This window comes from Felis catus, chromosome B2, assembly GCF_018350175.1.
Source record: "Felis catus isolate Fca126 chromosome B2, F.catus_Fca126_mat1.0, whole genome shotgun sequence".
Classification (NCBI taxonomy): Eukaryota; Metazoa; Chordata; class Mammalia; order Carnivora; family Felidae; genus Felis; species Felis catus.
Genome location: NC_058372.1, coordinates 23,058,614 through 23,072,997, shown reverse-complemented (window position 1 = coordinate 23,072,997; position 14,384 = coordinate 23,058,614). Strand labels below are relative to the sequence as shown.

General features: G+C 38.1%; 1 protein-coding gene across 40 annotated transcripts in view; it reads left to right on the top strand.

Moving 5' to 3' along the window:
* FARS2 (phenylalanyl-tRNA synthetase 2, mitochondrial) overlaps positions 1-14,384 on the top strand; it is a 618,373-nt gene that overhangs the window by 203,216 nt on the left and 400,773 nt on the right. For 38 of the 40 annotated variants that reach the window (XM_019830295.3, XM_019830299.3, XM_019830296.3 and 35 more), the window contains one exon: positions 286-417. The exons of the other annotated variants lie outside the window; for them this stretch is intronic. In XM_019830295.3, coding sequence (XP_019685854.1) covers positions 286-417 — 132 coding nt within the window. The remainder of the gene's footprint in view (positions 1-285; positions 418-14,384) is intronic. 40 annotated transcript variants of the gene reach the window in all.

The following is a 14,384-nucleotide window of genomic DNA, read 5'->3' as shown; positions in this document are numbered from 1 at the left end:
TTTTTTCCCTCTGCCAGGTGTTTGCAGGGATTTGACAAGTGATTGATTTGGTTTTAGAGGGTCCTGGAACTGCACAAAGTGTTCTTCATATTGGAAAAGACATGCCCAGTTTTTCACAAGTTTTAAGATTTATTGCCTCCCCCTAACATGCTGCAAATGAGTTTGTTTCCTATTTATTTTACTCAGAATGTAGTAATTGTTGTCATTAGCTGAAGGGCAGGCTTGATCATAAGGAAGGATAGACTGCCTTTTAACACTATCTGTTTTTATTTGCCATCTTTGCAGGACTGGACATTAGGTGGGTAGACTGCTACTTCCCTTTTACTCATCCTTCCTTCGAGATGGAGATCAACTTCCACGGAGAATGGCTAGAAGTTCTTGGCTGTGGGGTGATGGAACAGCAACTAGTAAATTCAGGTAGAAAAGAATCCAACATTTTTTTGTAGGCTCTCTTGAAAAAGACTCTCTCTCCTTTCACTTCATTTGCATACTTATTTTCGTATGCATTTATATGCCCCTGTAGGGGTAGCCTCACAATCTCTGTCTCCTCCTCTTGCCCCCGTACTTGTCCCTAAACTCTCCATACTTAACTCTGGAAGAACTTCATTTCTCATATTTTGCACAGACTTTTTGTTTCTGGAGATCTTCCTTGTTAGCACTTAAGTATTGGATTTGTACTTCATAATTTCGCATTTGTTGATATGTTGCTTTGCAGTTGCCTCTAAGCATTTGATGCATACCACATGAGTCCAGTTTGCCTTCCAAACTGTTTAAGAACAAGGCCAATATATAATACTTTTTTGTTCTTATTTCATTTATAAGTAAGTTATATCTGTGGATACAGCTCTTCTCTGCAGGACCATTGCTTAATAAAAATGATTATTTCTAAACTTAATTTCAGAGCTGTTTTTTTTTAAATCACTATATGAACGTAATTAAAAAATATTTTTTCAGAGTATAAATCCTCCATGAGAAGTCGGTGGGATTGGGCATTTGAGCAGGAACTCTGTGTAAGCAGTTAAGTGGAGGGGAACTGATGAAGATTGCACTCTGCCCCTCTCCCCTTCCCATAGTAGGGCATTTACTCTGTGGCCTTGGAGGGCAGTGGCTCTGGTTCAGGTTTGGTCACAGGGCCTCGGGCAGCAGAATGGAGAAGAGCAGGCCCTCTTGGTGGCTAAGAAATGTAGAGAGACCACGGGTAAGGTCATGGGGTTAGAGAATAAGGATGGTGTGAGACAGAAGAGATGAGGTGGTAGTCAAGTGCAAGATTTGTGGTAATCCGGCTTGGGAGACTGGAGGCCTAGCCTTCCCTTCTTACTCCCAGGTAACCTTTGTCTGCAGGGGCCTGGACTCAGCTCACAGATTCCTCTCCTTTCTGCCAAGGAAGGCTTGGGGGAAAGCCCAGAACAGTGCCAAATGCTTCCTGGATAGTTTTCAATATTTGAAGAGCTGACCTAGAGAAGGACAAAGAGGTCACATGTTAAGGGCTGTGTATAAAAGTTGTGAGGCTTGGGCCTGGGTGTCTGTCTGTCTTAGGTTTTCTGTCAGTTGACAGCTGTGTGTTTTCAGGCAAGTTGCTTAAACCCCTGTGAGTCTTAGTTTTCTCATACTTAAAATGGGCACAATGATACCTTGCTCAAAGTTTCATTATGAGCATTCATCAAGGTGATGTATGTAACGTGCTTATTAGCACTGGGTCTGGCATGCTGACTAAAATTAATTGCTGATTTTGTTTTTAGATTGTTTTTCAAATGGTTAGAGCCATTTATCAACAGAGCCCCCTTTAAAAGGAAATATTTGAACAGAGGCTGTCTTGTACATCACAGAAATGATTTCTCATTAATTGGAATTAGATTACCTCTTTGATCTTAGTCACTTCAGTATCCATGATTCTAGTCTGAGTGATTTTAGAGGGAAAAAGACAATTAACCAATAGTAAGAGACACCGGAAAATCAGCCTGATACGTATATATCCATCTTAGTAGAAAACACAAAAAATTGGAAGCAGATATGTAAGATTTAATCTCTTCTTGAGTAGGAGCTAACTTCAAATACTTCTGGGATGTTTTTGTTTTTTTTCTTAGAAGATTTGAAGGAATCCCAGGCTTCATCCCAGAAACATGTGTTATCAAGGGCCAGGACTGAGAAAGCCAGTCAGGGGATGGTCAGCTTAACATGTCAGTTGTTGCTGGGAATAGTGCTTCCTTGTATCTTTTCCAGTGTCCTTGATGGGTTTTTATGAGGTTTATTCACACAGTAATTGGCCAAATACAGTTATCTGAAACAGGTTTCCAAGTCATTATTGCACATTAATGGGACTGCTGTTCCACAATTAGATCAGCCATGTCAAGTGTTCTTGAGGGAAGTGGCAAAGTGAAAGAAAAGAAAAGAAAAAAAAAAACAGAACATATGAGATGCAAATATATTTGAGAGGTTCACAGTTGTGGTAAGATGTGGTTTTAGTTGGTGGAAAATTGTGCAGATAAATTTTAAATGAAATATCTTGCGAGGGAGACTACTGAAAAGAAAGAAGAGATGATTTTGTAAAAGAAATTTTGTGTAGGCTGTGCTATTTGAACTTTAAGTTATTGTGACAAAGTTCTGCTCTGTGTTCTCAGACTGGGATGTGTTTTGACATCTGTAGTTAAAATCTTTAAACTGTGTGCCTGGCAATCATCAACCGCAGGCTTTATTTGTAAGAACAGCTAATTTTCTGTCTGCTGAGCTCCGTGGTCTAGAGAAAGGCTGACTGTGCATGCTCAGCCCTTTAGTTCCATTTTGCCGTTCCTTCCATCTTCTCTCCTACATTTCCTTCTCTCCCTTCTACTTCCCTGCCTTTTAAAATAGAACTTCCAAGAAACACTAACATGTGGCTGTAGATCTCCTTCTTTAAGGGTCTCATAGCGGCACAGGTAAGTGCTAAAGTAACTGGACACCAAAGAAGCCGGAACTAGATGGTGAAATTAGCAGCCACACTTAAGCCCTTCCTGTGGGCCAGGATCTCACCTCATCTCACCAATGCTTCTGAGGCTTTCTTTCATTTAGCCTTGATAACAAGGCTCTCATGTAGATGCTGATATGATCCCATTGACAGAGCCTGAGGAAGGTACAATGCCACACTATCCAGATAGTAAATTGCATGATTATGAAGTGGCTAGAAATCCATTGCAAATAAATTATTCTGTCTCACCTAGAATGAAGAACAGAAACCAAATGAAACAAACAACAGCGAACAGAGCTCTCTTTGGCTGGTAGTTATTTGTTACCCCTAAAGAAGGGCTAGGCCATCATGTATGTTGTCTCCTATGACAGAGTGCATTTAATTAAAAGCAGGGAATTAGATTGTTAATATGAACAGTTTGTGAAAACGCTATTACACATTTAAGTTGACTATGGCATATATGTGGATTTTTTTCCCCTGGAGTAAGATAAGGCTCTTCCACTAGCTTATAGAATTTTACTTTATTTCTTCTTTAATTTATAATGTTTTTGCCATTGCTTTCAGATTTCTTAGATTTACTATTCATGATGTGGGTGATGACAGTTGTTATGATGATTTTATTGGTTTTTCCTTGAGGAGATGTTTTGAGGACAGTACTGAGTCATGTCCCCGAATACCACACCCTCACTTCCCATTGGGCTGACTCAGGTTGCTAATGTCTTTTCAAGTAATATATGGAGCACAAACATCTAAAATCATCACCAGGGTGACTATAGGCTGTGATTGTACCAGAAAGGAATTTACCATTTATTTGAGCCCCTTGAAATTTAGAAGATTGTAATGGAAAAAGCTCTATGGTGGAATATAACATTTAAAAGATGAAATCTCTTTCTTTACCTCTTTGTTAAAATTTAAAAGTGTGATCTTTTGGGAAAACCTTGTAAATATATACATGAACAGTTTCCGTTTTTTTTTTTTTTAAGTTTATTTTTGATAGAGAGAGGGTGCGCATGAATGGGAGAGGGTGAGAGAGGGAGAGAGAGAATCCCAAGCAGGCTCAGAGCCCAATGTAGGGCTGGAACTCATGAACAGTGAGATCATCTGAACTGATAACAAGAGTTGGATGCTTAACCGACTGAGCCACCAGGCACCCAGTTTCCATTGTTAACAATGATTCTTTGTTCTTGTTCATTTGTCAATTTCTCTTGAATTCCGTTTAAGGCTGTAGAAAAGTGAAGTATTGTTCTTGCCTTTGGGAATAGCATAGCATACACAGACATACAAATGATTACAATACCATGTGATAAGTATTTGTAACAGAGGTATCGTGGGCAGAATGGGGAGGAAGAAGAGATTGAAGAAGATTGTGCCAAGACCTTGTCCTGATTACATTCAGGATGGAATGCTGGAAGTATGGGTATTTGAAATGTATGTCCCAGAATAAGTTAGGTTTCTGTTTGCAAGGAGTTGTGTACTTTATGAACTTTGCTTGGATGGCCAGGTAGGATACCCAGTGCTTCTTTTCCTATGTGAATAAATATCTATTTCCAGTCTGTTACTGTCTTTAGTAGCCAGTCTCTGCAGCCTCTACACACACTTGTGACATTCAGTGTTATTAATCTCAGCTGGGGAACTTCTAGAGACAACAACCAAGATATGTGCCTGTACTGGGCATAGTATTATATACAGGCAGACCTACCATTAATCTACTTAGCATCTTTTGTGTGTAAGGCACTGTGCTAGCCAAAGAGGAGGACACAGACACCATAAGATGTGACCTCTCCCTGTAAAATTTACCATGTAGTAGGGAAGATGAGATTATATAATTAGAGCATGGTAACCTAAGTGCCACTCATGACATGGAGTTTGGGGAGGTGTGAAGAGGGGACTATGTTCATCAGTTAGATTAGTGGAAGCATCAGAGAGGAGGTGGTATTTGAATTGGTCCTGGGTTTAACCAGTGGTTAAGTGTGTGCCTGGTAACTGCCTGGAGAGCCTGGTAATCACCTGGAGAGCCTATGTAAAACGTTCATATCAGGGTACGTAGGTCTGGGATGAGGACTGAGATGTGCATTTAAAAAATTTTTTTAATGTTTATTTTTGAGAGAGAGAGAGAGAGAGAGAGAGAGACAGCGAGACAGCACAAGCAAGGGAGGGCAGGGAGAGAAGGAGACACAGAATCTGAAGCAGGATCCAGGCTCTGAGCTATCAGCACAGAGCCTGATGCGGGGCTCAAACTCATGAACCGTGAGATCATGACCTGAGCTGAAGTCGGACTCTCAACTGACTGAGCCACCCAGTCACCCCTGAGATGTGCATTTTAAATAAATAGCCTAGATAATTCTTATGAATGACCCACATTCAGACCATGCTTTGAAAATTCTACTTTTAGATTGAATATTTTCCCCAGTTTTATTGGTGTATAATTGAAAGATGATGAACTATGAATATTGAAACTGTACAGTTTGATCTATTTTTGACATATGTGTATACCCATGAAACTATCACCACTGTCAAGATAATAAACATTTTCATCACCAGCCAAAGTTGCCTTGTGCCCTTTTGGTAATCTATCCCTCCTGCCACCCTGTCACTAGGCAACCACCGATCTACCTCTGTCATTATGGATGAGTTTGGATTTTCTAGAGGTTTATATAAGTGGAATCATACAGTATATTCTTTATGTTTTGCTTCTCTCCCTCAGCATAATGATTTTGAAATTAATCCGTGTTGTGTATATTGATCAGTGTTGTATATGTCATTCATTCCTTATTGTTTTAAGTATTGTTTCATTGTATAGACATACCCAATTAGATTATCCATGCACTTTTTGATGGACATTTAGTTTGTTCCCAGTTTTGGCTATTAGAAATAAAGCTGCTGTAGATATTTATATAAAATCCTTTGTGTGCTTGTATGTTTCCATTTCCCTTGAGAAAAAACCTAGGCGCGGAATGTTCTATAAATGTTAAATAGATCAATGTAATTGAATAGTGTTCAGCTCTTTTATGTTTACTGATTTTTTTTTTTTTTTGGTCTTAGTATCCTATCAGTTTCCCAGAAAAGATTATTAAAATTTTCTACTATGATTATGGGCTTCTCTATCTGCTCTTTTATCCTATTAATTTTTCTTTATGTTTTTTTAAAGCTATATTATTAGATATATATGCTTTTATAACTCTTATGTCTTCTTCATGAGTTGCCCCTTTTATCATTATGAAATATCATCTTTATCTCTGGTACTTCTCTTTTTCTTGAAGTCTGTTTTATTTATATTAAAATAAGCATTCTAGCCTTACCCCTGTTCTCAGTTACTTTTATGTTATAGTTACATGTGTTGTGTCTATATACATTGAAAACCTCACCACTCAGTGTTAAACTTTTTTGCTTTAAAAAGTCATATGCATTTTAAAGAACTTAAGAGACCATAGTTTTCTATTTACCTAGCTCTTACAATTCTCTTGCTCTTCTTTTATTCCTGAAGATGCTTGTTTCCCTCTGGTATTTTTTCCCTTTGGTATGGAAAACTTCCCTTACCATGTCTGTTGGTGATGAATTTCTTAGTGCTCCTTTATCTGAGCACTTTATTTCTTTATTCTTTATTTCTTTATATCTTTATTTACCCCTTATCATGAAGAATATTTTTACTGAGAATAGAATTCTGAATTCATCTTTTTTCTTAACAATTTAAAGATGTTGTTCCATTGTCTTCTGCCTCTATAGTTTCTGTAGAGAACCACAGAATCATTTCAGTCATTATTGACCCAAAAGTAATATGTTGTCTTTCTTTAGCTACTTTCAAGATTGTTTTCTTTACCTTTGGTTTTCATCAGTGTGATTTTGATGCATCGAGGTGTGGTTTTCTTGGATTCTGTTTTGAGATTCACTGAGCTTGAGTCCATGAATTTATGTTTTTCACATATTTTGAGAATTTTCTGGTCATTATTTCTTCAGATAATTTTTTCTATCTCAGTCTCTTCCTCCTCCCCTTCTAGAGCTCAAATTATACCCATGTTAGATCTTTCGATTTTATATCAGAAGATCCCAATACTCTGCTCACTTTTGTCTATCTTTTGCTGTTTTTCATACTAATTTCTGTTCCATGTTCATGTTCCTGTATCACCTTCACAGAACTGCCTTGATCATCAAATATATTTTTTTATTTTTTGTTTCATTTATTTTATTTTTTTATTTCAGATTTTTTTTTAGTTTTAAATTTTGTATGTGTGTTTTGAATTTATTTATTGGTTCCTATTTCTCTTCTGAGAATTCCTATATTTTCATTCCTATCAATTGTGTTTTTCTTTACCTCATGGAACATAGTTACAGTAATTGCTTTAAAATATCTGTCTGATAGTTCCAACATCTGGGTCGCATCAAGAATGAATTCTGTTTAGAATTCATCATATTTTCTTGGTTCTTTGTCAAATAACTTTGTGTGTTGCAAGTTGTGAACGGTAAGTTGTGTGCACTCTGTCCTATTTTAAATTTGTGTTAACTGTTGATATTTTAGTAGATGGTCACTTGGTGAAGTTTAGACCTTGGTTCTGACTTCTTTCCTATGGGCAGTCATTCAGATCTCAGTATAAGTCTTAGTGATGCTGATCTCTGTACTTCCCGCACATACGTACTTGAGGGGTTAGTCAGAAACTCGTGTGAATGGTTCACATCTCAGTTCAGTTTTCTCAGCTTTTGCTATGCTAGCTTGAGTCTGTGGTGTGCATGTGTAGTCATGGGTTAGGCTGATGCTTATGCAGGTAGAATTAGGGCATCTCCTCTGGGCTCTTCTCCACTCCCAACTCACAGAGCCATTTCCCTGAATATAGAAGGAGAGATTTCTCTTGGAGTCTTAGCTGCCATTGATGCTGTGCGGCTCTGCAGCTGGGGCCCACCTTCAGGGCAAAAACATGGGAGAAGCAAACAAACATGAAATTCCTCCTATGGAGGTCGTTTCTCCAGGTTTTGACTTTCAATCAAAATTTGTCTATTTACTTTTCATAGTGCTCTTTTAGTGATTTTGTGTATGTATCCTTGTCCAGGGATTTAAATTGCAATCAGAGTGAGTAATAGAGGGCTCATACCTCCACAGTGAGACCAAACTGTAGGTTGGATTGTGAAGGCACCCCAGGTAAAAGGATAATTGCATGGACATATCTACGTGGTGCCAGAAAACTGTGGATATATTGGGTCTACCTGTGTATTTAATCTATCGACTTTATTATTTATTTATTTATTTATTTTTAAAAATTTTTTTTTCAACGTTTATTTATTTTTGGGACAGAGAGAGACAGAGCATGAATGGCGGAGGGGCAGAGAGAGAGAGGGAGACACAGAATCGGAAACAGGCTCCAGGCTCTGAGCCATCATCAGCCCAGAGCCCGACGCGGGGCTCGAACTCCCGGACCGCGAGATCATGACCTGGGTGAAGTTGGACGCTTAACCGACTGCGCCACCCAGGCGCCCCTCGACTTTATTATTTTTTAAAAAATTTTTAATGTTTGTTTATTTTTGAGAGAGAGAGAGTTGAACAGGGGAGGGGCAGAGAGAGAGGGAGACACAAAATCCGAAGCAGGTTCCAGGCTCCGAGCTGTCAGCACAGAGCCCGATGTGGGGCTCGAACCCACGAACCATGAGATCATGATCTGAGCTGAAGTCGGACGCTCAACTGACTGAGCTACCCAGGCACCCCTAATCTATTGACTTTATTAATTAAAATTAAACATAGTGCATTTTTAGGTAAAACACTGAGTTGAGACTAAGATCTGCAGACTCTGATTTCTTTCTTTCCTTCCCATGTCACTCCCCAATCTTTCTCTTCTTCCTTCCTTTCCTTTAGCCGTCTAACTTTCCTCCCTTCCCTTAAGTCAGTCTTGGCCCTGTTAGTGCCCTTTCAGAAAAGCAAACAAATATGTGTCAGCCCCATGTGTATGTGTGGCCTTGTAGTTCCTCCTAGTGACACATTTTCAAGCTGTCAGAGTAGAGATGTCTTTTCAAATATTTACTTAGCCTTTGTCCTTTTTCTCTTTTCAAAATGGGTAAGATGGTGAGATTTTTTTTTCTGACATAAAAAAATCTGTAATCATTGGAAAAATTTTAAAAATAAAGTATAAAAAAGAAAATAAAAGCAATTCCGTTGTTACCTAGGTAAACCTTTTAAAACATGCATATATATATAATTAGCCATATCCGTATGAAAAACTTGTATATATTTTAGAAAAATATAATCATCCTTTGATTATTTTTTTGTATTATGCTTTTTCACAACAAATTTGACATGAGTGTCTTTTCACGTTACCAAATATTCACCTACATCATCATTGTTAATGGTTGTATAGACATCGTGGGGGAGTCTTTTTGGCCATTTATGTATTGCTGACAGTAAACAGTCTTTATACAGACATTTGGGCTATTTCCATATTTTGGCTATTGTGTATAATGCTGCTGTGAGCATGCATGTACATGTATTTGAGTCATTGTTTTCAGTTTATTTGGGTGCATAACTTAGGAGTGGAATTGCTGCATCATATAGTAACTCTGTGTTTACTTTTTTTTTTTTTTTTTAAATTTTTTTTTTTTTTCAACGTTTATTTATTTTGGGGACAGAGAGAGACAGAGCATGAACGGGGGAGGGGCAGAGAGAGAGGGAGACACAGAATTGGAAACAGGCTCCAGGCTCTGAGCCATCAGCCCAGAGCCCGACGCGGGGCTCGAACTCCCGGACCGCGAGATCGTGACCTGGCTGAAGTCGGACGCTTAACCGACTGCGCCACCCAGGCGCCCCACTCTGTGTTTACTTTTGAGGAAGTACCAAATTATCTCCCACAAGGGCTAAACCATTTTACCTTCCCACCAGCAATATATGAGACTTCTATTTCTCCACTTCCTTGCCATTGCTTATTATTTTCTGTTTGCCTGGTATTGTTTTGTTTTGTTTTGTTTTGTTTTACAGCCATCATAGTAGGTATGAAGTAGTCCCTCTCTGTGGTTTGATTTTTATTTCCCTAATGGCTTATAATGTTAAACATATTTTCATATACTGTTTGTATATCTTCTTTAAAAACATGTCTATTCAATTTCTTTGCTCATTTTAAAGAGTTTTTTTAATGCTTATTTATTTTTGAGAAACAGAGAGAGACAGAACGAGCAGGGGAGGGGCAGACAGAGAGGGAGACACAGAATCCCAAACAGGCTCCAGGCTCTGAGCTGTCAGCACAGAAGCCCTATGTGGAGCTCGAACTCAAGAACGGTGAGATCATGACCTGAGCTGAAGTTGGACGCTTAACTGACTGAGCCACCCACGTGTTCCTTTGCTCATTTTAAAAATTGGATTGTTTTTTTGTTGCTGAGTTGTAAGAGGTCTTTATATATTCTGGATATTAGACCTTTATCAGATGTATGATTTGTAAATATTTTCTCCAAATCTGTAGGTTTTCTTTTTATATGTTGATAATGTATGTCCTTTGAAGCACAAAATTTTTAGATTTTAATGAAGTCTAATTTGTCTGTTCTTCTTCTCTTGCACCTGCTTTTGCTGTCATATCTAAGAATCTATGGTCAAACTTAAGGTCAACTAGATTTACCCCTGTGTTTTTATATAAGAGTTTTGTGGTTTGGGCTCTTCTATTTAGGTCATTGATCCATTTTGTGTTAATTTTTGTACATGATATGAGGTAGAGGTCCAAATTTATTCTTTTGCATGCAGGCATCCAGTTGTTCCAGTACCATTTGTTGAAGAAACTATTCCTTTACCATTGAAAGCTCTTGGCACCTCTGTCAAAAATCAGTTGACCATAGATGTATGGGTTTATTTCTGAACTCTTAGTTCTATTCCAGTGTTCTATGTTTCTGTCCTCACACAAGTACCACATGTTTTGAGTAGTGTAGCTTTGCAGTAAGTTTTAGAATTGGTAAGTGTGAGTCTTCCAACTTAGTTCTTCTTCCATTCATTCTTTACTTTTTACTGTAAACCTACTGAAGTCTCTCTAACTTTTTAAGGGTTATTTTTTCTTAAAATTGTTTTCCTTGAGATACTTTATTCTTATACTTTGTCTGCTCATCTGTCTGTATCTCTCTGTATTCCAATGCTTTATTTTATCTATCAGTCCACTATCCACCACCTAGCTTAAGAGACAAAGGACATTATACAGCTGAACCTCCCTGCCCCCACTGTATATATCCTTTTTGTTGGTATCGTCCCACTTTGCCTCCATCCTATGAGAATCACTATTTTGAATTTTGTGTTGTTATCTTGATTTTCATTGTAGAGTTACTATGTGTATTATAAAACAGTTAACATTCATGGGCTTTTATATTTTTGCAAGTGGAATTATGCCATCCTTTTATGACTTTACTTTTCCATGTAGCATTGTGAAGTTCATCTGTGCTGTCATATGTAGAGTTTTAGTTCAGTCATTTTTCACTACTTAAATTCTATTGGAAGAATATGCCATAGTTTATTCATCTATTGGACATTTGACTATTTCTAGTTTTTTCTTTTTTCTTTTCCTATTACAAATGCTATTGCTGAACATTCTTGTACATCCTATGTGTATAGGTGTAAGCGTTTCTCTAAGGTATATTTTATTTAGCAGTGGATTTCCCAAAGTTAGTTTTTATGGACTTCTTTAGCTTTATTGGCCATCACAAGTTTGTTTCCCAGAGTGGTTGATCCAATTTACACTGCCTTGTGCATTTGTATGAAAGTTCTTGTTGCTCTGTATCCTCTTCTACACTTGACCTTGTTCAAATTATTTTGCTGATCTGGTGGGTTTAAAATAGTATCTTACTATCATTTCATTTCTACTCACCTGATTATATTAAGGTCAAACACATTTTTTATGTGTTTATTTGAAATCTATAGTTTTTCTTTTGTTCCTTTCCAGATGGGGCTCATTTATCTGTCTTTGTTTGTTTGTTTGTTTGTTTGTTTGTTTTTAGTGATTGGTAGGAATTCTTTATTTTGAATGCTAATCATTTGTCATTTTTATGTATTATAATAGTATTGTCTAGGTGGCTTTTTTCCCCCCAGTTGCTCTTTCATAAATGGGATATATGTATTTCTTACTTGAGTAACTTTAGATTTCTTTATATAATGCCATTCTCCAAAAAAAGTCACTTTATCAGGGAATGTGAGTGGGTGTAAGTTGACAGGTTCCATAAAGATAACCCTTCTGCTTGTCATGCTTGATTCTGGTGGTTTAAGTCTCTGATGTTATTGCCATATCATTCATATTTTCAGCATGGGGATTCTAAATATTTAATGATTTTCAAACATCTACCTTCTCTTTCCTAATGTTCTGTCAGATTTGGTCCCACCCCCTATGACAGTTTCTCTAGCTGGGAAGGTATGCTGTAGGATGCACTTGTTTGACTAGGAAATGTAGCTTGGAGCTTGCTTGGGGATTCCAGTTACAGTAGTTGTACAGAATTTGATTTGTTTCCTGGTATATTTTTTAGTTCTGTCTAGCTCTACTTAGGCTCCATGTCACTCCTTCATATTTCCATTATTCCAATGAAAATAACATTTTTGTAGGTTGATTTCAAGTTGTGGTATGAGTACCTTTCTGATTTTTTTTAATGTTTATTTATTCACTTTGAAATGGAGAGAGTAAGTAGGGGAGGGGTAGAGAGAGAGGGAGAAAGAGAATTCCAAGCAGGCTCCGCATTGTTAGCGCAGCACCTGAAGCAGGTCTTGATCTCACAAACCATGACATCATGACCTGAACCAAGATCAAGAATCAGATACTTAACCAACTGAGGCACCCAAGTGCCCTATTTTCTGATGTTTTTGCAGCTGTGGTAGTATGTATTTCATACTGTCTGTGGCATACTTTCTATATGTAGGAAACTTCTGGATAGCAGAGAATCTGCCCAGTATTGTATTTTTAGTGTGTTAGGGCTTATATATTTGGCAAATATAAAGCAATTGTCATTTAATTTCCCTAGTCCTTCTTCCATCGATATGGACTTAATTTTCCCTTTTCAACTATTTGTATTTTTTCCTGTTGTCTCCCCCATTCCTGAAACAGTAACCTCAGTAACATAATCCAACCATTATCTTTTAAAGTTGATGGAGTAGCTTATGAGTTTCCAGATAAGGGGTTTGGATTAGAAAGAAATGAAATTTGGCAAGTTTGGATTGTTGCAAAATGCTGTTTCTTTCATTAGACCCCATTGTTGTTCCCAGTTTGTATGCCCTCCCCATATCCATGCACTTTGTCCCATGACCTTCAAGCACTTGCCACAGTGTGAGGAGTGGATTTTTCTGCCCTGCTGATTTTTTGGCTTGGCCATGTGACTGTTTTGGCTAATAGGATATTAGCAGATGTAATATGAGGAGAAGCTTGAAATGTACTTGACAGTTAGTTTTGTCCTTTTTTGCTTCTTCCTTCCTTTTAATGAGATGGACAGGTATAGCCTGCACGTTCTAGAACAGTAGGAAGCATGTGGAATGGATCCAAAACCAACCTGGAGCTGAAGCCCAGCCCAGTCTGGACTCCCTGAGCCCCAGTCAAGCCCCAGCCCCATAGATATGTGCTTGTGGTTTTACACCACTGAGATCGTGTACTGCTTTTTCCATCTGCAGTAGCTGGTTATAAAATGTACATTGTGGTTGCCCTGTGTATTTTTTCTCAGTTTATGCAGGGCTCATAGGTACTTAAGATTCTCTCTTCCAATATCATTTCATAGGATTGACTTACTTCTTTCAAGTTTTCCTTATCACTTCCTTTACTATCTTAGTAAGAAGGATGGTTGAAACGCTTGACTTTTTCTACCCACCCCACTGCCCCTGAGAAGCCATTGAAATTGCTTCCTAGTACTTTAGTGTGTGTTGTGGTTGTTCCCTAAACCAGGCAGTGATTCAGGATGGGATTTATCTGGAAAGTTCTCCCCATGGGAGTTTTATAAAATGCTACTGACGTGGAGGATCGTGTGTGTGTGTGTGTGTGTGTGTGTGTGTGTGTGTGTGCGTGCGCACCCATGTACATGTACACATTCTCAGTATAACCTTTTTTAATGTTTATTTATTTTTGAGAGAGAGCATGGGTGGGGGAGGGCTAGAGAGAGAGGGGGCAGAGAGAGAATCCCCTAACATGGGGCTCGATCTCACGAATCATGAGATCATGACCTGAGCTGAAATCAAGAGTCAGACATTTAACCGACTGAGCCACCCAGGTGCCCCTCAGTATAACCTTTTCAATGTTTTAGTTCTAGGTTTCCGACTTCAGTCAGTCTCAGGAAGAAGTGAAGTTCATTTGTAATTTCATTTTTGGGCAAAAGGGAAATGCTAATAAAGTTAATATAAGTTTAAAAAAAAGAATGTAAGCTTTGTGATAGTAGGGAATATTTTGTTTTTGTTTTTTTTTTAATTTTTTTTTTCAACGTTTATTTATTTTTGGGACAGAGAGAGACAGAGCATGAACGGGGGAGGGGCAGAGAGAGA